This window comes from Mus musculus, chromosome 6 (assembly GCF_000001635.26).
Source record: "Mus musculus strain C57BL/6J chromosome 6, GRCm38.p6 C57BL/6J".
NCBI classification, from domain to species: domain Eukaryota; kingdom Metazoa; phylum Chordata; class Mammalia; order Rodentia; family Muridae; genus Mus; species Mus musculus.
The window spans coordinates 47,877,209-47,900,727 of record NC_000072.6 but is presented as its reverse complement, the minus strand read 5'-3'; the positions used below and the strand labels follow the sequence as shown (position 1 = coordinate 47,900,727).

The 23,519-nt window shown below is 45.7% G+C and overlaps 1 protein-coding gene across 2 annotated transcripts in view; it reads right to left on the bottom strand.

Moving 5' to 3' along the window:
- Positions 1 to 23,519, bottom strand: part of Zfp282 (zinc finger protein 282) — a 31,277-nt gene extending 7,758 nt beyond the window's left edge. Inside the window, exons 1-7 of one of the 2 annotated variants that reach the window (XM_011241099.3) lie at positions 22,892 to 23,519; positions 20,309 to 20,728; positions 10,536 to 10,662; positions 10,005 to 10,124; positions 7,754 to 7,873; positions 2,800 to 2,913; positions 1,721 to 1,834 (exon numbers count right to left, since the gene is read on the bottom strand). In XM_011241099.3, the coding sequence (XP_011239401.1) occupies positions 1,721 to 1,834; positions 2,800 to 2,913; positions 7,754 to 7,873; positions 10,005 to 10,124; positions 10,536 to 10,662; positions 20,309 to 20,728; positions 22,892 to 23,056 (1,180 nt within the window). In that variant the 5' untranslated portion in view covers positions 23,057 to 23,519. The remainder of the gene's footprint in view (positions 1 to 1,720; positions 1,835 to 2,799; positions 2,914 to 7,753; positions 7,874 to 10,004; positions 10,125 to 10,535; positions 10,663 to 20,308; positions 20,729 to 22,891) is intronic. The other variant, NM_146175.3, reaches the window with a different exon arrangement.

Here is a 23,519-nt window from a genome sequence, read left to right as displayed (position 1 = left end):
GTGGCTGTTCAGAGAGGTGGTTGCAGTTTCCTAGTCTTGCTCAAAGAAGAAACAGAAGGAAAGAATTTAAATTCAGATCTCTCTCTCTCCCCCTCTATCCTTCTTTCTCTCCTATTGATGGGGTGAAATGGGGGTAGGGGTGGGAAAAGGGACTCGCAAAATAGTTAAGGCAAATGACATGTAGTGGATCGAAAGTTAAGGATAAAAATAGGAAATTTGAGCTGGGCTGTAGTAGCGCACACCTTTAATCCCAGCACTTGGGAGGCAGAGGTAGGTGGATTTCTGAGTTGGAGGTCAGCCTGGTCTACAAAGTGAGTTCCAGGACAGCCAGGGCTACACAGAGAAACCCTGCCTGTCTCAGACAACAAACAATCAAAAAAGGAAATTTGGTTTGACATGTCATAGAGGAAATGGCATGGGATGAAGGAATGGGTTTTTTAATTTTCAAGAGGCCAGCAAAAAGTTTACTGGGATACCCCCTCACCTCTGGCTATGCTCCTAGAAGGGATTTTCTGTTTTTACTTTTTCTTCTTCTTTTTTTTTTCCTTCTTTTTTTTTCCGAGATAGGGTTTCTCTGTATAGCCCTGGCTGTCCTAGAACTCACACTGTAGACCAGGCTGGGCCTCGAACTCAGAAATCCACCTGCCTCTGCCTCCTGAGTGCTGGGATTAAAGACTGATATTGGTTCTAATATGTACCATGTTAATATAATAGGTCAAGCTATAGCTAGAGATCTCTGATATCAAAATGCCCAGTGCTTCAATTGCAGGAAATATGATCATTTGCAAAGAGACTGTAACCCAACCAAAATCCTCAGATATCAAAATGTCTGGTGCTTCAATTTGAGGAAATACAGTCATTTGCAAAGAGATTATAAACAAACCAAAAGCCTCAGATCTCAAACAGCCAGTGCGTTAACTACGAGAAATATAGTACTTTGTACAGGAAAAGTGAACAAGTCATTTCTAGAGACAATGGTTTTCCTAAATTTCAAATAGAAAGAATGCCCAGGCTTTCTGGGGAGTGTATACGATGCAACACAGGCCACCACTGGATTCAGGAATGCAGATCCAAAACGAGATATTCAAGGTAATTCCTTATCATCGGAAAATGGCCTTGGGAACCTGGCGTGAGGCCACTCAGTAAAAAGTATGAGCTTTTTGCCTCTTGTCAGCCAGGAAATAACAAGCAGGAAGAAAACTTTAACTGAGTATTGGTGGTCATGCTCAAAGAAGAAACAAAAGGAAAGAAATTAGATTCTGCTCTCTCTCTCTCTCTCTCTCTCTCTCTCTCTCTCTCTCTCTCTCTCCTTCTCTCTCTCTCTCTCTTTCTCTCTTTCTCTCTCTCTCCTTTCCTTCCTAGCTAGTGATAGAGAATGAAAAAGATAGAGGGATAAAAGATGGGAAAAAGAAAAACCCACAAAGTAGCATAGACCAGCTATACTGTGCTCCATGAATCTTTGCCCAGAACACCCTAAAATACAAAATTAAAGTAAATTTAAAATGACAAATCTAGAAATGGTGGCTGGGGGCTATAGAAGTGGCTGCTATTATCATTTCTTTCAATGCTAGTAGTCAATCTTCTGGGTTTTCTGTACATTATCCTGGTTTGCCAACAGGCTATGAAGCAGACGGCACTAAATTCCACTCCAAACAAGGACTCACAGCTCTCCCACTGAGAGAAAACCCTCCAGGTTCTAGCAGAGGCACACACTACTTACTGGGCCCAGAGTCCAGTCCAAGCTCCCCTTCCATTGAGTCACGTGGGCCCCATGGGTACGGCTGCTCTTCCTGCTTGATCCAGGACAAAATGTCATGTGCTGAGATGAGAGACTCTGTTGTTAGGGGGAAAAGGCAATCTTAAGACTTCATTCACTTCCACTGAGCATCCACTATACATCCAACTCCAGAGAGACTACGGACCAGGCCATGCTAAAGGAAGCTCAGCTTTGAAGCCTGGAGGGCCACAGCTGGCTGGTCTGATCTGTAGTGCAGAGGCAGAGCCAGAGCCACTGACAAGCCCACGGCAGGAGCTTAGGACTCTATGAGGAGACTCTGTTTCCCATCTGCCTGGTCCCCTCAACCAACCACAGGCAATTTCTCATCCTCTCTCCTTGATATGGAGGGTAGGATGAGACAGTGGTGTCAGGATTTCTACAAGGAATCCACTGGACCTCTCACGTTTACAAACTCACAAACTCACACATAAATGCATCTCCAGCCCAGCTGGGTGCGCTTCCCTACATCCTAGAACCTCCCCAGACTTTTCATGGGAGATATCGTACAAATGCAGGTCCAGAAGGGGGATAAGGGATGGCCCTGTGATGATGAGCACTGACTGCTCTTGCAGAGGACCCAAGTTCAGTTTCCAGCACCCACACCAACAGCTCATAACCTTCTGTACTCTAGCTCTAGAGAATCTGGCCTCTGTTGGCACACACATATACATTATTAAAAATAAAATAAGCCTTTTACAAAGAAAGTAAAGAAATTCCAGAAAATATAAATTACTTGCTCTTTGACACACAAATACACAATACATGGATTTTTTTATCCATTCCATTGACACAATAAATGCTAAGTTTAAAAATTCACTCTGAGGGACTGGAGAGGTAGCTCAGAGGTTAAGAGCAATGACTGCTCTTGCAGAGGTCCTGAGTTCAATTCCCAGCAACCACATGGTGGCTCACAACCATGTGAGCCTGTGCCCTCTTCTGCTGTGTCTGAAGACAGCGACAGTGTACTCACATACATAAAATAAATGAAATATTTTTAAAAAAATCACTGACATCTTTCTCACCTGAATTAGGATCTGTGGGAATATCTCTCTCTGCCAAATCCTGCTGGTCCCATACACACTGCTGTTCTTCCTGCTTAATCCGGGACAAAAGGTCCTGGGCAGAGATGGGGGAGTCTACTCATGGAAACAAAGACAGCAAACATGTTAGAGAAGGAGGAATCCCACCAGTCCGTGTTATTTAGTAAATCTGATTTCAAGCAATCATTTGTTTTCCCTAAGAGTCAAGGATAACAATAAATTATTCCAATTAGCTAATGGCTCCAGCTATTCTGGCCATAATGAATGTGGCTGAAGGCTGGAGTATGTCACAGTGAACGGGATACAAAATACCTCCAGATTTTAACCAACAGGATGAGGTCTCTGCTCCACAGAAGATAGCATGCTCATGAGGGAATTTCCCAGGAAAACAGCCCTTTCAGGGAAGCCTTTTATCAGTATCTGAATGGAACTTCTCAAAGAGAAAACAGCTTTCTTTTCAAAGGCTACTAAACCTGTAACCGCACACTTGGGAGGTGGAGGCAGGAGGATTAGAAGTTCAGTGTCACCCCTGACTACATAGAAAATTTGAGGCTAGTCTTGGTTCCATTAGACTCTATATCAAACAATTTTTTTCTTTTCTTTTTCTTTATTTTTCTTTTTTTTCTTTCTTTTATTTTAGTTTTTTCCCCCTTTTTTCTTGTTTTCTTCTTCTTTTCTTTTTAATCAAACCCACTTATCTATTGCATTATCTATTGCCTTCTTATCTCTTGAAGGTTTCTAGAGACAGCAGTATTTGATATATTTAAGGAACCCATTTGGGACTAGAGAGATGGCTCAGCGGTTAAATGCCACTGCTCTTCTGAAGGTCCTGAGTTCAAATCCCAGAAACTACATGGTGGTTCACAACGATCCGTAATGAGATCTGATGCCCTCTTCTGGTGTGTCTGAAGACAGCTACAGTGTACTTACATATAACAATAAATAAATTTAAAAAAATTTTTTTATTAGGTATTTTCCTCATTTACATTTCCAATGCTATCCCAAAAGTCCCCCATACCCCCCCCACTCCCCTACCCACCCACTCCCACTTTTTGGCCCTGAAGTTCCCCCTGTACTGGGGCATATAAAGTTTGCAAGTCCAATGGGCTTCTCTTTCCAGTGATGGCCGGCTAGGCCATCTTTTGATACATATGCAGCTAGAGTCAAGAGCTCCAGGGTACTGGTTAGTTCATAATGTTGTTCCACGTATAGGGTTGCAGATCCCTTTAGCTCCTTGGGTATTTTCTCTAGCTCCTCCATTGGGGGCCCTGTAATCTATCCAATAGCTGACTGTGAGCATCCACTTATGTGTTTGCTAGGCCCCGGCGTAGTCTCACTAGAGACAGCTATATCAGGGTCCTATCAGCAAAATCTTGCTAGTGTATGCAATGGTGTCAGCGTTTGGAGGCTGATTATGGGATGAATCCCTGGATATGGCAGTCTCTAGATGGTCCATCCTTTCATCTCAGCTCCAAACTTTGTCTCTGTAACTCCTTCCATGGGTGTTTTGCTCCCAATTCTAAGAAGGGGCAAAGTGTCCACACTTTGGTCTTCATTCTTCTTGAGTTTCATGTGTTTTGCAAATTGTAACATATATCTTGGGTATCCTAAGATTCTGGGCTAATATCCACTTATCACTGAGTACCTATCATTTGAGTTCTTTTGTGATTGGGTTACCTCACTCAGGATAATGCCCTCCAGGTCCAACCATTTGCCTAGGAATTTCATAAATTCATTCTTTTTAATAGCTGAGTAGTACTCCATTGTGTAAATGTACCACATTTCTGTATCCATTCCTCTGTTGAGGGGCATCTGGGTTCTTTCCAGCTTCTGGCTACTATAAATAAGGCTGCTATGAACATAGTGGAGCATGTTTCTTTCTTACTAGTTGGAACATCTTCTGGATATATGCCCAGGAGAGGTATTGCGGGATCCTCCGGTAGTACTATGTCCAATTTTCTGAGAAACTGCCAGACTGATTTCCAGAGTGGTTGTACAAGCTTGCAATCCCACCAACAGTGGAGGAGTGTTCCTCTTTCTCCACATCCTCGCCAGCATCTGCTGTCACCTGAATTTTTGATCTTAGCCATTCTGACTGGTGTGAGATGGAATCTCAGGGTTGTTTTGATTTGCATTTCCCTGATGATTAAGTATGCTGAACATTTTTTCAGGTGTTTCTCAGCCATTCGGGATTCCTCAGGTGAGAATTCTTTGTTTAGCTCTGAGCCCCATTTTTTTAATGGGGTTATTAGATTTTCTGGAGTCCACCTTCTTGAGTTCTTTATATATATTGGATATTAGTCCTCTATCTGACTTAGGATAGGTAAAGATCCTTTCCCAATCTGTTGGTGGCCTTTTTGTCTTATTGACGGTGTCTTTTGCCTTACAGAAGCTTTGCAGTTTCATGAGGTCTCATTTGTCAATTCTCGATCTTACAGCACAAGCCATTGCTGTTCTATTCAGGAATTTTTCCCCTGTGCCAATATCTTCAAGGTTTTTCCCCACTTTCTCCTCTATAAGTTTCACTGTCTCTGATTTTATATGGAGTTCCTTGATCCACTTAGATTTGACCTTAGTACAAGGAGATAGGAATGGATCAATTCACATTCTTCTACATGTTAACCGCGCCAGTTGTGCCAGCACTATTTGTTGAAAATGTTGTCTTTTTTCCACTGGATTGTTTTTAGCTCCCTCGTCAAAGATCAAGTGACCATAGGTTTGTGGGTTCATTTCTGAGTCTTCAATTCTATTCCATTGGTCTACTTGTCTGTTGCTATACCAGTACCATGCAGTTTTTATCACAATTGCTCTGTAGTACAGCTTTAGGTCGGGCATGGTGATTTCCCCAGAGGTTCTTTTATCATTGAGAAGAGTTTTTGCTATCCTAGATTTTTTGTTATTCCAGATGAATTTGCAGATTGCCCTTTCTAATTCGTTGAAGAATTGAGTTGGAATTTGGATGGGGATTGCATTGAATCTGTAGATTGCTTTTGGCAAGATAGCCATTTTTACTATATTGATCCTGCCAATCCACGAGCATGGGAGATCTTTCCATCTTCGGAGATCTTCTTTAATTTCTTTCTTCAGAGACTTGAAGTTCTTATCATACAAATCTTTCACTTCCTTAGAGTCACGCCAAGGTATTTTATATTATTTGTGACTATTGAGAAGGGTGTTGTTTCCCTAATTTCTTTCTCAGCCTGTTTATTCTTTGTGTAGAGAAAGGCCATTGACTTGTTTGAGTTAATTTTATATCCAGCTACTTCACCGAAGCTGTTTATCAGGTTTAGGAGTTCTCTGGTGGAATTTTTAGGGTCACTTATATATACTATCATATCATCTGCAAAAAGTGATATTTTGACTTCCTCTTTTCCAATTTGTATTGATCTTGATCTCCTTGATCTCCTTTTGTTATCTAATTGCTCTGGCTAGGACTTCAAGTACAATGTTGAATAGGTAGGGAGAAACTGGGCAGCCTTGTCTAGTCCCTGATTTTAGTGGGATTGCTTCCAGCTTCTCACCATTTACTTTGATGTTGGTTACTGGTTTGCTGTAGATTGCTTTTATCATGTTTAGGTATGGGCCTTGAATTCCTGATCTTTCCAAGACTTTTATCATGAATGGGTGTTGGAATTTGTCAAATGCTTTGTCCGAATCTAACGAGATGATCCTGTGGTTTTTGTCTTTGAGTTTGTTTACATAATGGATTACGTTGATGGATATCTGTATATTGAACCATCCCTGCATCCCTGGAATGAGACCTACTTGGTCAGGATGGATGATTGTTTTGATTTGTTCTTGGATTCGGTTAGCGAGAATTATATTGAGTATTTTTGCATTGATATTCATAAGGGAGGACAGCTACAGTGTACTTCCATATAACAATAAATAAATCTTGAAAAAAAAAAAAAAAAGAACCCATTTGACACCAGTGAAGGCCCGGCTCCTACCCTTTGGCTATTATCACTTGCCTGTGTATCTCAGGCTTTCCTGGAGGAGGGACAAGGTAGGAGCTCTTACTAGTAATGGTAGCTAGTTTTAGTGTCAACTTGGCAACAATACCCAGGAATTTCATCAAACATAATTCTGGATTATTATGAAGGGATTTTTTTTATAAGTGAGATTAACATTTAAGTCAGTAGACTAAATCAAACAGATGAGCCGCTCTGATGTGGATGGGTCTCCTCTAACCAGGTAAGGGTTGAATTGAAAAAGATGGCCAACCCCAGGGAAGAAGAGCTTGTCAGAAGATCATCTTGTGGATGGAGCTGCAGCACAGTCCTTTCCAGGTCCCTTCCCACTAGCCTACCTCCGAGCAAATTTTGGATCTATCAGCCACTATAATCACATCAGCCAGTTCGTTAAACAAATCCCTTTACATAACCATGTTCATGATCACATGATGCACACACAAGCCAATGGTTCTATCTCTCTGGAGAGCTGGGCCTCGAGTACACCCCTGCCATAGCAGATCCTCATCTAAACAACTCAGCTGAGAGACCATCTAGGAGCAGCTCCCCAGGAGTGTTCATGGAAGCCAGGGGAGCCTGGCTTGGAAGTGGCGGCTCATAAGTGCTTGTGCAGTGGATCTTTGTGGTCTGGGATCAGGTCTTACTGGCTTTGATATCCTAGTACCCATAGAGTCCAATAAAGTGCTTAAACTAACCAAGCTGCTTCTTATAAAGGACAGAGGGGCAATCCAAAATTTACTGGACAAAGGAGAGGGGAAAAAAAACAGAAAGCTAAGCTGAATATAGCTATAAACCCTCAATGCTAAACACCCCGTTTGTGCCTCTGTGGAAACCTGTCTCAGTCCAGGTCTGCATCCATCGCTCTTCCTTTGCTGGCATAGCCCTCTAGCCTGACAACCTCCAGATACTACAGCCCATATCTCACCTCACTAATCCTTGGTCAAGTAGTTATCTGACTCACTCACCAGTGATGGATTCTGTGGGGATGGCTCTGTCTTCCAGGCCCCTCTGGCCCCGAACACACAGGGCTTCTTCTCGCTTTACCTGGGAGGATATGTCCTGTGCCGGCACCAGAGTCTCTGTTCCTGGGGAGAGAGAACCACACTTCCTAGAATTTTTTTTTTTTCAGTACAGTGGTCACTAGGATGTTTTGAGGTCAGAACCATGGCTGTCAGCATTTCCAGGGGACAATACCAAAATTTTGGGTTCCTACTGGAGCCATGTGGGACCCTGTGGAGCAGGAAGTCCCAGTAGCAGAGAAGTGACCAATATTAAGAAAAAGGGATAACAAAAAGGATATGATGGTTCATGCCTGCAATCCCAGCAGTCAAGAGGCTGAGGCAGGAGGATCATCACACATTGGAAGTCAATTTGACCTGGATAGTGAGTTCTAAGCTAGGTTGGGCTCAGAGTGAGACCTCACCTTGAAAAAGAAAGATGAGGCCAACAGCAATATGAAGTCTGAGAAGCCAAAGGGAAGCTTTGGAAGCAGCAGTCACTCACCCTTGTTTTTTACCTCAGTGGCCAGACACAAACATACTGCTCTATGAAGCAATCAGGCTGGGCAAAGACTCAACCAAATCTTGATGTGTGAAGAAAATAGTATCCTTAAGCATAAAAGTCAGCAACATATATTTTTTTCACAGAATTCTGCTTTGTGACCAACAGGGCATTTTCTTCTGGAGCTTTTTGGGACAATGAAATAGCTCTTGGTGGAAGACTGCTCAGGCAACAGGAGACTGGGTAAGGACCCAAAGAGGGTGATTCCGGTTTCAATTCCACCACCAGCTCTCTCCACTAGCAACCTTACCTCTCTGGGTTTCATCTAAAGCAGGTAGAGTGGTCCTGGTTCTGTTTTGTGACCCGTGATGGTTTGATAACTCAGGCAAACTCTTGTGGACACAAGGCCCAAAATGTAAAAAGCTGCCGCACAATATTGGAATCTGTAACCACAGCTGCCAAAGAACACCCACAGTGCTTGATGAGGAGTGGGAGAGGCCACTGAAATGAAACATTCATCTTGGGAAGTGCACAGGGGCAGTGGCAGGTCTACCTGGCTGGAGCTACCTGTAAGGGATGTGGGGAGTGGCTGCTAATGAGTATGGGAGATTCTCGTGATACACATGTTCTAGTAATAATGTCTGTGTGACTTTGTGGACCACTAAGCTAGTAATTTAAAGCGGGAATTTTATGACCAATTAGCTAGAGTAAAACTAAAGAAGGAGAAAGAACAGTGCTGAAAGTTTCCATGAAAATATAATCCATTCAAGCACTGGAGAGATGCCTCAGTGGCTAAGAGCACTGTCTGACCTTCCAGAGGTCCTGTGTTCAATTCCCAGCAACCACATGGTGGCTCACAACCATCTTATGCCCTCTTCTGGTGTAGACAGCAACAGTGTACTCATATACATAAAATAAATAAATATGGGTGATACTTGATAAGTCAGCCAAGCAGAGGACACCAGTACAACATCACACCACATGTTACCCAACACTGTTCAAGAAGCAGAGGCACCAGGTCAGACTAGTGTCTTCCATCTTAGCAACGGCTGCCAAATGTGATATTCTTAGGACTAACGGTTCCTTTATGAGTGAGGAGTGAGTAGGGAAGTGTATGTGTATGTGCCAACGCTAGAATAGGGTATGAGGTGCAGCATGAGATGCAGATCACACGCAGGCAGTGAGCAACTGGCCAGGCACAACTACATCTGCTGCAGCCTTCCTTTCCACCTCCTCTGTTAGTCTCCCTGAGACTGAGTGTGGGGCCACTAGTTGTTCACGTACCCCACCAAGTCTGGGAGGCGTCCTGGCCTAAGTCCTTCCTTCCTTCTTTATTTTTTGAGATAGGGTCTCACTGTGTCACCCTGGCTGGCCTGGAATTCTCTACATAGACCAGGTTGGCCTCATATTCATGGAAATCCATTTGTCCATATGCCTCTTGAGTGCTAGGATTAAAGGTGTGCACCACAGCCAGTCTCTTCCTTGGCTCACCTGTAAATTCAGAGCTACGAAAGGCCAATGCCTATGATATGGTTTTAGGCCCTAAAGGCATGTTCTGTAAGTGACCACACAACAGCTGTGGTATAAGTGGTTCCTGGGTGCATTAAGACCTATTTTCTCCAGACCTACATAGTAGCAACTCCTTGTGTGTATGCAGGGTGCCCAGCTCTCCTCTCCTGCCCCTCCCTGAACCATCCTTAGCACAACAGCTATTACCTGTGTCTGCAGTCACTGGGATTTCTCTCTCTTCGGGGTGATGCTGCTCCCACACACAAGGCTCTTCCCTGGGTTCTGCCTGGACCGGAGGGTCTGGCTTGGACACTGGGCCATCTGTGTCTGTGAATGAGATGGAGAGAAGGAGGGGAAGGGTTGTAGTTGCAAGTGAATTCAGATCAAGGTGATAGAGCAGGGCTCTCAGTTACCAATGTCCCACAGCATGGCAGCCATTATGTGCAGAAGGAATCTTGAAAGCAGGCCAACAGAAACCCAGGCCTCTTTCTGAGAGTCAAGAGCACAGAGTCCATGGTTGACCCTGAACTGTTAGGATACAACCCACAGAGGTATAAACTTGATATTTTACAGTATTTTAGAATAATGGTAGTGCCGCATAGACTACCACAGTGACGGCTCAGCTGACACCCTTTAATATTCATCCTATCCTACGTTCCCTGTTACTTTCCATCAGACTCCTTTGCACCTTGAAGCTCTCAGCAGAGAACCCTCGCCAGTGGAGGGGAGAACCCTTACCCAGGGACATCAGGGTTTTGTAGTTCTCCTTCACCAGATTGCTGTAGAGCTCCTTCTGCCATTCGTCCAAGTTCTTCCATTCGTCCTCAGAGAAGTAGACAGCAATGTCGACGAAGGTCACCGGGACCTGGACCAACAAGGGTTTTAGTCAGCAGCCTGCTGCTGTTCCTCACCTCGCTCTCCAAGGAGCCAGCCTAGCTCAGAGCTCAGCCTCTGTTCTCAGCGTCCTGATCTGTGCATCCTAGGTCTCATCCCTTCGTTTCTATGGACTCAGGGTTCCCGATAGCTGGCCTAAGTAAGCTCCCTAAGCATCCAACAGCAGTGGTGTCAGCACTGCCTGTTTACTTTTTGTTGTCTTCTCTTCTTCTGTAAACATTGTTTATTTGTTGTGTGCTGTGTGTATGTGTGTAGAGACACCCATGCAACGGCACACACATGGAGGTCAGAGGACAAGTAGCAGAGCTCATTCTCAATTTCTACTAGGATCCAGGTCATCAGTGGTGAGGGCACTTACCCACTGAGCCCTCTCTTCCCTTTTCTGTCCTTTGCTGTTTAGAACTAGACACTGAGGGCAAAGCCGTAGTCAATGTGTTTCTTTGGGGGCTCAGGGTAGCAGGGATATGAGTGACACCAAGTGTGGGAATCAGAGAGCCAATTACAGTAAAACCGTGTGTGACAAACCTGTATTTCAGGTCAGATCACCTGTGTGTACACAGTTATGTTTTTTCAAGATTTAATCATTTTTATTTTATATGTATGAATGCTTTGTCTGCATTATGTCTGTGCACCATGGGCTTTCAGTGCTGACAAAGGCCAGAAGGGTTAGGAACTTCTAGAAATGGAGTTACAGTGGATGGGAGCCTCAATTTGGATATTGGGAATCAAACCAGGGCCCTGGAGAAGAGCATCCAGTGCTCTTAACCACGGAGTCATTTCTCCAGCCCCAAAAGTTAAATTTTGTCACTAAAATATCTTCAATCCACACTGAACACATGGAGCACGTGTCTCAGCTCCAGGAGCCTGCCCTGTCTTTATGAGGAAGTCCTGCTGCAGTTGTGGCTACCCTCAGTCACTGCTAGTCAAGGTATTCTGAGCTGCAGTATAGAGCTGCTGTTTCGTTCTGACCAGGAGCTTCGTCCATACTCATTTCAGCCCTCATCAGCACCACCTCATGTTGGATCAAGCTGTTTCACTTCCATTAACTAGTCCCCGAACTTCCCTCTCTGACCACGCAAGCTTCCTTCCTAGCCCTCTCATATCCCTACTGAATCAGTGGCTCACTCTTGCTCTGAAATCCAGTGTCGCAAATCTCACCCAGGTCCTACTCTACTTGGCATATTCGGGGCTAACATGGGCCCAAGTGGTATGTTTATGTGCATGATAAAGAGCCAGACTGTCAGTCCACAAGCCAGGTGCATAGAATATCAAGGGGACCCTGTGAGGTGTGAGATGCAAGCTGTGTGCAGAGCCTACTACTGACTGCTCCGAGTCCATCATTAGAATTAAAACTACAATTCCTACCAGGCTTGGACAAATCCTCAATCTGAGAAAACATACAATCCTTTTCCTCCCTCCCTCCCTCCCTCCCTTCTTCCCTCCCTCCCTTCTTTCCTCCCTCCCTCCCTTCCTTCCTCCCTTCCTCTTTCTTTCTTCCTTCCTTTCACTCTTTCTTTCTTTCTTTCTTTCTTTCTTTCTTTCTTTCTTTCTTTCCTTCCTTCCTTCCTTCCTTCCTTTTTTTTTTTTTGAGCAATCCCCTTTCTTCATTTTATTTCCCTGTTGCTAGATGAAACCACAAAATTCTCCAATCAATATCTGCCACAAATTCATACCAGCTGTCCCATGGCTGCTTTGGAAGCTTTTTGTTGACTTCTTTTTGACACATTGCCATGCTCTGCAGGAAGCTCATTGCAAACTTCAATCCCCAAACCCTGTCTGACCTCCCTCCATCTTCTCCTGCTCCTCTTTGACCTCAGGTGGGTATAATGGAGTTTTGTCCTTCTCTTCTTGCTAAGCCAAACCTGCCACATTCATTCTGTTCTCCACCTCCCATCTGCAAACTTGATCCAAACGATGTTGACTCTTTCACATCTTCAGTTTCTCCCTCTCACTGGCTGTTTCTCCTGTGGGTCATTTCAATGGCCCTCACTCACTTTATTCACTCAGACTGGAAAGATTGCTTAACGGGTAAGGGCACTTGCCACCAAGCATGACGACTTGAATTAAAGTCCCAGAAGCCACATGGTGGGAGAAAAGGACTGATTCTTGCCTTTCCACTTGTGCTATGACACACTGGTGCAAGCGCGTGGGCATACACACACAAATAAAAAATGTAAAATAAAACCAATTTTATCTCAGTTTTATCTCAGTTCACTTGGGACATCCAAAGAAAAGCCTGTTTTTCCTTTTTCAAAATCTATATACATTTTAGCTTCCTAAAATCTAACATCTAGCTGGCTGTTCATGGTGCACACCTTTAATCTCAGCACTTGCAAGGCAGGGACAGGAGGATCTCTGAGTTTGAGGACAGCCTGGTCTACAGAACTCAAGCCAAACCATATCCTGGAAAAATAATCAATGATTTGCTACTAAAATCTCCCTGGTAGGCAGAATACCTTTCTAGAATTTTCTTGTTTGATTCCTTGACTATATTGCCTGTTAAACAGTTGGCTCATATGGGAACTGCTGAACTGGCTACTAATTCCCTTTGCTGTTTCTTTGCCTTAAGGTTGGCAATTTCATTGTTTTTATTGCAGCTGTTACCTCTTTGGGGATGACTTAAACTTTCCTTGCTTCCTTCAAAGTTCCATAGCCTTTTTAGCCATTCCTTTAAATCAGCTATAAGTAGCTAAAACTAAGTATATCCAAGGTGTGTTCACCATCTTCTGCAGTATAGTAGCTTCTTCATCTTATTCTACCATTTCTTTGGAGAGTCAACTCTTTCTCCTTCTCCTCCTCCTCTTAATTCTCCTCATCCTCTTCTTTTTAGTTTTCAGAGACAGGGTTTCTCTATGCAGCTTTGGCTGTCCTGGAACTTGCTCTGTAGACCAGGCTGGCCTCGCTTGAACTCAGACATTCACTTGCCTCTGCCTCCCAAGTGCTGGGATTAAAGGTGTGCACAACTACCACCTGTATCAGAGTAATTTCTATACAGTTGGAAACAGAATCACTTTTTAGAAGTATCATGGTGACAGAATACAGAAATCTAAGACATGGTCTGAGATAAACAGGAGCCTGAAGACTAGCTGCAGACTACCCATGAATGAATTAGGAATTCATTAGTAGACACAATAGGCCTAAAGGATCAGAGAGAATATCCTTCCTAGACCGAATAGAAAAAGAGAATGCAGCCAGGAGTGGTGGCGCATGCCTTTAATCCTAGCACTCGAGAGGCAGAGGCAGGCAAATTTCTGAGTTCGAGGCCAGCCTGGTCTACATAGTGAGTTCCAGGACAGCCAGAACTATACAGAGAAACTCTGTCTCAAAAAGACCAAAAAAAAAAAAAAAAAAGAGAATGCATCTTGAACACCCAAGAACATACAATGAGCCATTAACTATGGTGAACCTCATTCAAGAACATTCTCTTGGCACTTAGAATTGTGGTTATAGAACACACACATGAGTTCCTTTTGTGCATACATGTGTTCATGTTTGTGTGAGCAGGTTCACATATGTGTATGGGTATGTGTGTACTTGTTTACACACCTCCTTTGAGACAAACTCAATGGCTTGGAGTTCCTTCATTAGGCTAGACTGGCTGGCTGACCATGAAGCTCAAAGGAATCCTTTTGTTTCTACATCCCTAGAATGTGATTACAAGCACACATTGACACACTTGGCTATTTTTCATAGGTTCTGGGAATTGAACTCAGGTTCTTACGCTTGCACAGCAAGCATATTACAGACTGAGCTATCTCCCTAGCCTGTAAATACTTTTTCAGTCCCTTCAAGTAGAAGAGCCTAATTCTCTACCTCTTGAATGCAGGCAGAATTTGGTAACTTACATCTAGCAAATGAAATGATATTGTATGGCACAGAATATACAAGACCCATCCCATCCTATCTCTTTCAATCCCTCAATCTAGGAAACATAGAGGTGGCTTCCATGTTATAAGTAGGTTCAAGCAGTCTTGGGGAGGTCCAATAGTCTTGGGGAGGGAGCTGTAGTCAATGTTCAAATGACAGCATCACCAATCAAAAGCCACACTGGAACCTCACAGGACTGACCGAACAGAACCACCCAAGCTGTTTCTAATTTCTCACTTACAGAAACTATCAGATGATATATTTACTAGGACTCCATTTTGAGGTCATTTACTGCCCAGCAACAAATAACTAACAATGACTACATAGTGTTTTTCCATAAACAAAATCAATGACTTTTCAAAACTCCACAAAGCAATTACAATGTCTTCTACATATTATAAATGACGACACTGAAGCTCAAAGGGACTAGCTAAAAAATTGCTAAACTACTTACACTTCTTTAAGGAGACACTGATGAGGCTCAGAGACAACAAAAAATATATTTGCCCAATAATAGGAAAGCCAGAAGTCAAGGCATAGTCAAGATACAAACCTACATGCTGGGGGCTGGAGAGGTGGCTCAGCACTTAAGAGGACAGACTGCTTTTTCAGAGGACCTGGGTTCAATTCCCAGTACCCACAGGGCAGCTCACAACTATAGTTTCAAGATCTAACAGTCTTAGACATACATGAAGGCAAAAGCATGTAAAAATAATAATAAAATAAAGTCTTTAAAAAACAAACCCAAGCCGGGTGGTGGTGGCGCACACCTTTAATCCCAGCACTTGGTAGGCAGAGGCAGATGGATTTCTGAGTTCAAGGCCAGCCTGGTCTACAAAGTGAGCTCCAGGACAGCCAGGGCTATACAGAGAAACCCTGTCTCGAAAAAACCAAAAACAATAAGAACAACAACAACAAAACCCAACTCTCCTGATCCCATGTCCTATAACAATTCCATTATCATGCAATGGCATGTGGCGACTAGAGACTCATACCACTTTATTCAACATATAGACCAAGTGGCAGAGCTAGGTAAGGATATTACACTCAGTCAAGGCACAGGGTACACACGAGAGCAAAGGGAAGCAGGAGAATCAAGGGAACTGCCGATCATACTGCTAGAGCAACATACCCCACATCACAGCTGAGGCAGGATCCACTTTGGGGCTATTACAACCCAATGCCTTACAGTCTAGATACACAGAAGTCTTGTGGCTCTTCTGGTACTGTCAATAGACTGAATGTCCCAGAGGACACAAAGACACACTAAAACATAATCCCTTCCTAGAAGTTCAGAGCTCTTCAGTCAGAGATTAAGTAAGAGTGTTTCACATACCAACTCTAAGTCCATTGCTGTTAGAAACACAAGGCACAGCCATGAACCAATTTACATTTTGATTAGGAAAAGCCAACCAAAAGAAAACAAAGAGTAAATATCCAAGATTCAGGAGGAACTTGGTACTGTTCCTTGTTTGTTCATTTGGATAGGGTATTGCTGTGTAGCCCAGCCTGGCTTTGAACTCAATATATGACCCATGTTGGCTGCAAACACAAAATCTTCCTGCTTTGCAAGTGTTGATATTACAGGAGTGTGGTACCACACAAAGCTTGGGGCTTGATTCCTTAGTATAAGGTGACCATGGGAGGGCACACTGATGAAGTAACAGCTACACAAACCCCTTATGGAAATGGGGGAATGACAAGAGAAGCAGGCAGATAACCAGAGAAGGAGCTTCCTGGGGTAGTGTCCCTGTGATGGGAGAATCTGGTGATGCAGGAGGCTAGAGAGCTGGCAGGTACCGGGCAAAAGGGAGTGTGATGGGGCATGAGGTCAAGAAGGTGGCACACTTGGACATTTATTTGGAACGAGATTGGAAGCCAGGAGCTGGTGCGATGGTTCAGTGTGTAGAGTCACCTGCCACCAACACTGACAGACTGAGTTCCATCCCTGGGACCCACATGGCAGAAGGTCAGAGTCAATTCCCACGGGTTGTCCTCTGACCTCCACCAACATGCTGTGACACATATCCCTCCTCCCTCTAAATAAAATCTAATTTTAAAAGTTTAACAAAAGAGAAGCCATTTGGGAGATTTAGACGGTTTAGTATGACACTTTCTTTTTTCTTTTTCTTTTTTTTTTAAGACAGGGTCGCATATATCTCTCTGGGGTCACCTTGAATTTGCCATGTAGCCTAGGATAATCTTCAAATTCAGATTCTCCACCTCCCCTTCCAAGTGCTGTGATTAAAGGCATGTGCTACCACGCCAAATTTTATGAGGAGCTAGGGATCAGTTCCTACATGTCAGGCGAGCACTCTACCAACTGAGCCACATCCCGAGGCCATAAATGAGGTGTTTGAATCGGGTCACTGGCTATTATTTTAGGAATATACTGTAGAGTGGGGCCTACCCAAGGATGAAGAACAGGAGACCAGTTAAGAGACTGAAACAATAATCAGGTAAGATGAGAGTGGCTGGAAGCCAGTGATGGAGCTGGTCAGACTGTGGAGGTGCACCAGAGGTGGGATGTGAGAGGCAGTGGCTGGGTCGGGTCCCAGGGCTTGGGTCTGAGTGACTGAAAGAATGGAGCTGTCATCAGAAGAACAAGCTTCAGAGAAACGACCCAGTGTAGTGACAATTTTGGAATTTTGGTTTCTTTAAAAAACACAAAAATTATTTATATAAGAATATGTTCTCATTTTAATCCCGGGTGTGGGGAGATGGGGCTGCTGACTGTGATTTGCCTCAAGCTCTGGCAGAGGCATGGTTTTGCCAGTTGTAGATAGTTTCTGTGATTGTGTTTGGAATTCTGGGGACTTTTTATAGGGTATATGGATGCTAGATCCCCGAGAAGTGGTAGGTTGTTGGTTGTGGATTAATTGTTGTTGTTTGCAGCTTGTGAAGTAATCATGCCCAAGAAGATATTAGATATCCTGATGGCAATGATCAGACTTGCCCCAAGGAACTTGATGCCCCGAATCAGCAGGAAGTAGTTTAACAATAACTTCATCACCCCCTTTCTATCCCTTGACTTTATTCGGGGATCTCTTTCCTTTCTTCTCTATGCTTCTTTCTCTCTTATCTAGTTGGGGGACAGGGGATTGAAAGAGTGGAAGAAATGGGGTAAAAGAAAGAAGAGCCCACCAAGTGGCAAAAGACAAGCTACAAGCCAGTGTTCAGGCTAGTCAAGTTAAATTCAGGATGCTGAGTTAGCAGGAAGAATTGTGAATCTGATATCCAAGAAGAAAACTGGGTGGGACACAGGCTAGGGTGCATTTGGGAGCGACAGACTGCAGCTACAGCCATGGGTCTGGATGGAGTCAGGAGTGAAGGGTGCAGATGAGCACAGATGCTGAGGCTGAGCCAGGACCACTCTGCAAAGACTCACAGAATCAAAAGAGGAAGTCAAGCCAGCAGAGCTGACCAAGAACCAGCGAGCAGCCAATAAGAGAGGGAAAGAGTCAAGAGAGGCAGCGTCTAGAAACCACGAGAAAGGTGCTCCAAGGAAGGAGTGGCCACCTGCTACTGCTGATGGGACTAAAAGGATGAAGGTCATACACTGTGGACACAATGAGGACCTTAACAGGACCAACAGTAGAGAAAGATGGGGAGACAAAGTCCGATGGAGTTGGCTCCAGAGAGAGTTATCCAGGTACCAATGTACTGGAATACTAAGAACAGATGAACCTGTTCAATGAGAACAGAGGATCAGGACAGCCCAGTTCCTCCACATCAAGTACACGGAAGAGTAAGAAATGAAGGAAGAGCCTACAGGTTTCAAAAAGTTCCAGGCTGACAAGTCGGCTTAGCAGGTAAAAATGTACGCCTCACAAGCTTGGTGACTTAAGTTTAACCCTAAAACCTACAGTACAAAGAGAGACCCAAGTCCTGAAAACTGTTATCCAACCGTGTATGACTTTTAAATTTTTGATTCAAACAAACAATCAAAAAATGGAGAAAAGGAATCAATTGAAAATCTGAACATCGGCTGGGTGGTGGTGGCGCACACCTTTAATCCCAGCACTCGGGAGGCAGAGGCTGCGGATTTCTGAGTTCGAGGCCAGCCTGGTCTACAGAGTGAGTTCCAGGACAGCCAGGGCTATACACAGAGAAACCCTGTCTCGAAAAACCAAAAAAAAAAAAAAAAAAAAAACTGAACATCGTGGTGGAGGAGACAGAGGCAGGGCAATGTGGTACTTGTTATACTTTAAAACTAGTCCTTACATTTTTACAGTGAAAATTGAAATATTGAAGAGAAAGATGATGATGATAATGATACACTGAAATATTTACAGACGATGGGGATGATGATGATGATGATGATGATAAGGTCTGAATTGATAGCTGTGGCTGACCAGAACTCACTATGTAGACCAGACTGATCTCAAACTCGGAGATTTGCCTGCCTCCGCCCCACAATGGCTGAGATAAATTGCATGAACCACCACAGCCAGTATGAATAAAATTACTGATGTCTAGGATTCAAAATAAAGACAGGAATTGGGAAATGCATAGAAAAGACAGATCAGGCAAACATTTTTTGTTGAAGCTCATGACAGGCACTCAGGGCCATATTACAATATTCTACTTCAAGGCATTTTTCCTGTTAGGATGGTGAGAATGAGAATGAGGTGGAGGGAGGTGTGAGGTCCAGTTCACACTGATGGTGAGCATGATCTAGGGCGGAGGAGACAGCTGAGGAAGAGGAAGGGCACAATCAGGGAGGCAGACTCTGTGTGCGCCCAAGACAGCAGACCAAGAAACACACTTCTATACTTCGATTTATGGAAGCATCTCTTTTGCTTGCTACCTTTATTTGTGCACATATGCATATAAGAGGACAACTTGCAGGAGTCAGTTCTGGATGCTGGGAATCGAATCCAGGTCTTCTACAAGAGAGACTACAGCTCCTAGCCAGTAAGCCATTTCTCCAGCCTGATTTTTGTTTTATTGAAACAAAGTCTCATTCTATAGACTTTGGCTGGCCTTGAACTCACTGTGTAGCTCAAACTGCCCTTGAACACTAGTGCCTCAGCTCTTTTAGTGCTTAGATTCCAGGTGTGAGACACCATACCCAGCCCCCAAAGCCTCCATTCTCTCAGAGAAATAGACATAGGGCCATCAACTCGACAATGTAGCATTGATACACTAGGAAAAGGGTGGAAACAGGACTAGATCAAAAGTCTAAATTCTGGAAGGGCCCAACTGATGTCAGTGATCATAACTCGAAAATGATTCTAGGCTGCTTGGTTTGGATTTTTTCTCCAGATACGGTTCAGACAAGCACATGCATTGTTAAGTGAATAAAACCAAGCATTAAGAACCACAGTGCCGCCGGGCGGTGGTGGTGCACGCCTCCCAGCACTTGGGAGGCAGAGGCTTCGGATTTCTGAGTTCGAGGCCAGCCTGGTCTACAGAGTGAGTTCCAGGACAGCCAGGGCTACACAGAGAAACCCTGTCTCGAAAAACCAAACAACAACAACAACAAAAGAACCACTGTTGTGCAGACAGACAGACAGACCTGGAGGGTAGCAAGATCAAAGACTCCAAGACAAGCACATAGGGTCTTTGTGGGGTCAGCTCTGCTGGGATACAACAGGCAGGACCAAGTTAAGGGCCTAAGACAGGCTTTACAAAGCCACCGAGACAACAAGGAACTAGTGAAGTCTACAGCGCTCAACGAGATGAAATCAAGGATTTGTTCACCTGTGTCAGTCCTCACCTAGCTCTGCCCCTGTCTCACCACATACCTTGGGGGCCTCCCCCTTGCTGCCAGGGGGCAGCCGCAGGACCCAGAAGTTCCTGTTGCGAAGCAGGTTCTCCAGGTTCTCCAGGCGACGTTGCAGCAGGCCGTACTCCTGCAGCAGGGTCCCCAGCACGGCCCACTTGCTCTCCATGTGGTTACCAAACTCCACAGCTGTCTTCTCACAGTCAGCCAGCTTCTTCTCTGCTGTGCCTGTGCGTCCCTCCAAGTTCAGCAGCTGGCTAGCTTGGGCATCCACCTTCCTCTCTACAGCCTGAATGGCAGCCACCACGGTCCAGAGCGAGATCTCTGCTGTGGGCAACTGGGGCTCACGCATCATGCGGTCAGGAAAGACAGGGGCCCTATCTGGAAAGGGCGGGAACTGAAAAGGCATTGGTCTCCTGGCATCCATGTCCCATTCTTGAGCCTGTATGCAAGGGAAGAAAGTGACAGCTCAGGATGAGAACATGTGTGTGAGAGAAGGTGGCCTGAAAATGGGATAAGCAGTCAAGTACTACCCAGTGTCTCTACCAAGCCTCTGCCTCTGGCTAGGCTCATTAATGACCTCAGTGGTAGCTGGAACAGTCACCCTCCACCTCCCACCATCCAACTAACCACTCTTCCATTCCCTTCTTAGGAGAGCCAGGCTGGTTACTAGTTCACCTGCCTCGGCCTCTGGAAAGTCTAGGTCATGCCCCCCTGCCTAACATAGATAGCCCAGACCCTCTCTTTGAAGAGAACAGCTGCTTGCCTCACAGACAACACTGAATGGCAGACTTCCCATTTGGCTCTCACTCTTTGTTTCAAGGTAGGAATTTCCGTGTAAGTTGACTGGAGTTAATCTTCTGAGCAATCTCTCTTGCAGGTTGGGGCAAGAATGATTATCTCTGCTTTAAAGATGATGAAATTGAGGAACAAAGAAGCAGCTGGCCATTCTTTAGCACCGCCCTGCCCTGCCAACTGGCAGGGCTCTAAGTGCCACAGATAACACAAACACTTTGCAAACATGCAATCACTGCCATGTCTACTAGGCCTACCAGAGATACTAGGCTGGATGGTACACCTGGCACTGTTAAAATTCCACACACTGCTACTTTTTCATAACTGTGCAAACTGGAAATAGGTTTACTAGACAATAGCACTTTTTAACAGGAAGAGGGACATTCTTTACCCCTGTGAGGGCTACAACAAAAACCTCGTGGCTCCCTTCCCTGCTTCCTGATGAGGGGGTTCCCCATGGCCCAGAGCCTGCCTCTTTCTCTTCTACTAGATATAGGCTGTGTGCTGAGCTCTACAACAGAGAAAGAAAAGTGGAGGTTGGTCAGGGTGTGCGGGATGACAACACAGACCAGAAGATATGTCCCTTTCTCTCTTGGTTCTCTCTGCTTCTGGTGAAGGGGCCCTCCAGTTGGGAAAAGTGGAATCCTATTGCTTTGAAGTGAGCCGGACTGACTGGCTTTTGACAATCACATGAACTATTTTCCTCAAACTCTGAGAAGCTGTGATAGCCAGAAGACTACCCCACAGCATCTGAGAATTCCTCTCTGACATGGGAGTGAGAACAACAGGACCCTAGGAATGCCAGCCCCTGCTGGGTCCTGGTGGCTGGATGGCTGTCAGTGCCATCCACTGGGCTTATGGAGGCTTCACCGGGGCCTTGTTCAGAGAAGGGGATAAGACTGACAATGGAAGTGTAGGAAGTCTGAGGCTGGTTGCATTTCCGCAGGTTTGAAGACCTACAGTTGGTCATTTTGCTCAAAAACAACCAAAGGTCTTCATATTGACTTGTCAAGTCTTAAGTCCTGACTGAGAATCAAATGGGAACACAGGGGTGGCTTCTTCAGAGTCCAGTCTTCAGGTAACTCAGTCTCCCTTCTGAGACAATGATGTTAAACCACGTTAACCCTTCTCCTTGTGCTGTATACCCAAGGCCGTGCCAGCTAAGTCCTAGGCACCCTGAGATCTCCTACGGAGCCTAAAGAAACAACTGGAGCCTTCTCTCTCACCCCCAGGACCCCAAGACAACGCTCGGGGATGCGGTTTGGGCGTAGTCAGTTGTCTTAGGCTGCTCTGGCGATTCCAATATGCAGGCAAGTTTGCCAACCCAAGATGACAAAGTCCCCTCCCAGTCCCTTCCCTGGCTCATCCGTTCTACAGAGGAAAAGTGGGCTGCTCTTTATAGTCGGAAAAAGACAGCAATAAAACAGCTTTAAACCCTTTTATTAAACTGGCTACAGTGTAAACATGGTTAAACTGTTCCCTCTGTGGGCCGGGAATAGGCCTGCCGCAAACCCAGGCGGGTCGGACGCCAAGAGGAACCCGAGTCCCTGCTCAGTGAAGCGGCCACTACCGCGCTAGGTCCCGGGCAACACAGCCCCGGCTTCCGCATCCTGCGGGCCCCGGGTCCCGGCCGCACCGGCCCGGACAGCGGCACCGTGGCAGCGCGGCAGGGCCTGGCGCTCCGGGCCTGCACCAGGCCCGCTCCGCCGTTCGCCCGGGGCCCCGGCAGCCGCGAGGCTCCCCGAGGCCCGGCCCCGCCCCGCCCCCACGGCAGCGGCGCGGCCATGGCGCCCGCGGGCGCTGCACCCACCTGCATGGGCGGCATTCCCTCGGCCATTTCCGCGCGTAGCGCCGGCTCCTGGTGGCAGACCTCCTCCGGGGGCAGAGCCTGGGCCCAGCTCCAGCTCCCGCTGTCCAGCCCCAAACCCTGGATGCCCAGCTGCTGAGGCTGCGGCCGTGTTGACACAAACTGCATCCTGGGAGTGCTGTTCCCCGCTCGGGCCGGCCAGGGAGAAGAAGAACGTTTTCCAGGCGCCTTCCCCCTTGCCGGGGCCGGACAGCTCCATCTACAGCCCGTAGGAGCAAACAGTCCCCTTCGGTGGCGCTCCCCGCCCTTCGCAGCCGGCGCGCCAGCCAATGGCCTCGGAGCTCCTGCCCGCCTGCAGGGCTGGACGGGGGCCACTCCAGGCTGGGGGCCACCGCCTCCCCCAAAGAAATCTGACGGCGACCGCCGGCCTCTAGGTCTGGCTGGGGTGGTCGATCTTCACGTCCCAAGCTGCGGCCTGGACAGTGGGGCTTGCTTTCTGTTACTTCTAGGAATGCATTGGACATCCCAGGAGAAAATGGTGCCTCACCCTTGTAAAAATTTTACCCAAATATTTTCTGAACACCTACTATGTGTCAGCTTTTGCTTAGGCATAAGGTGGGGTTTTTTTGTT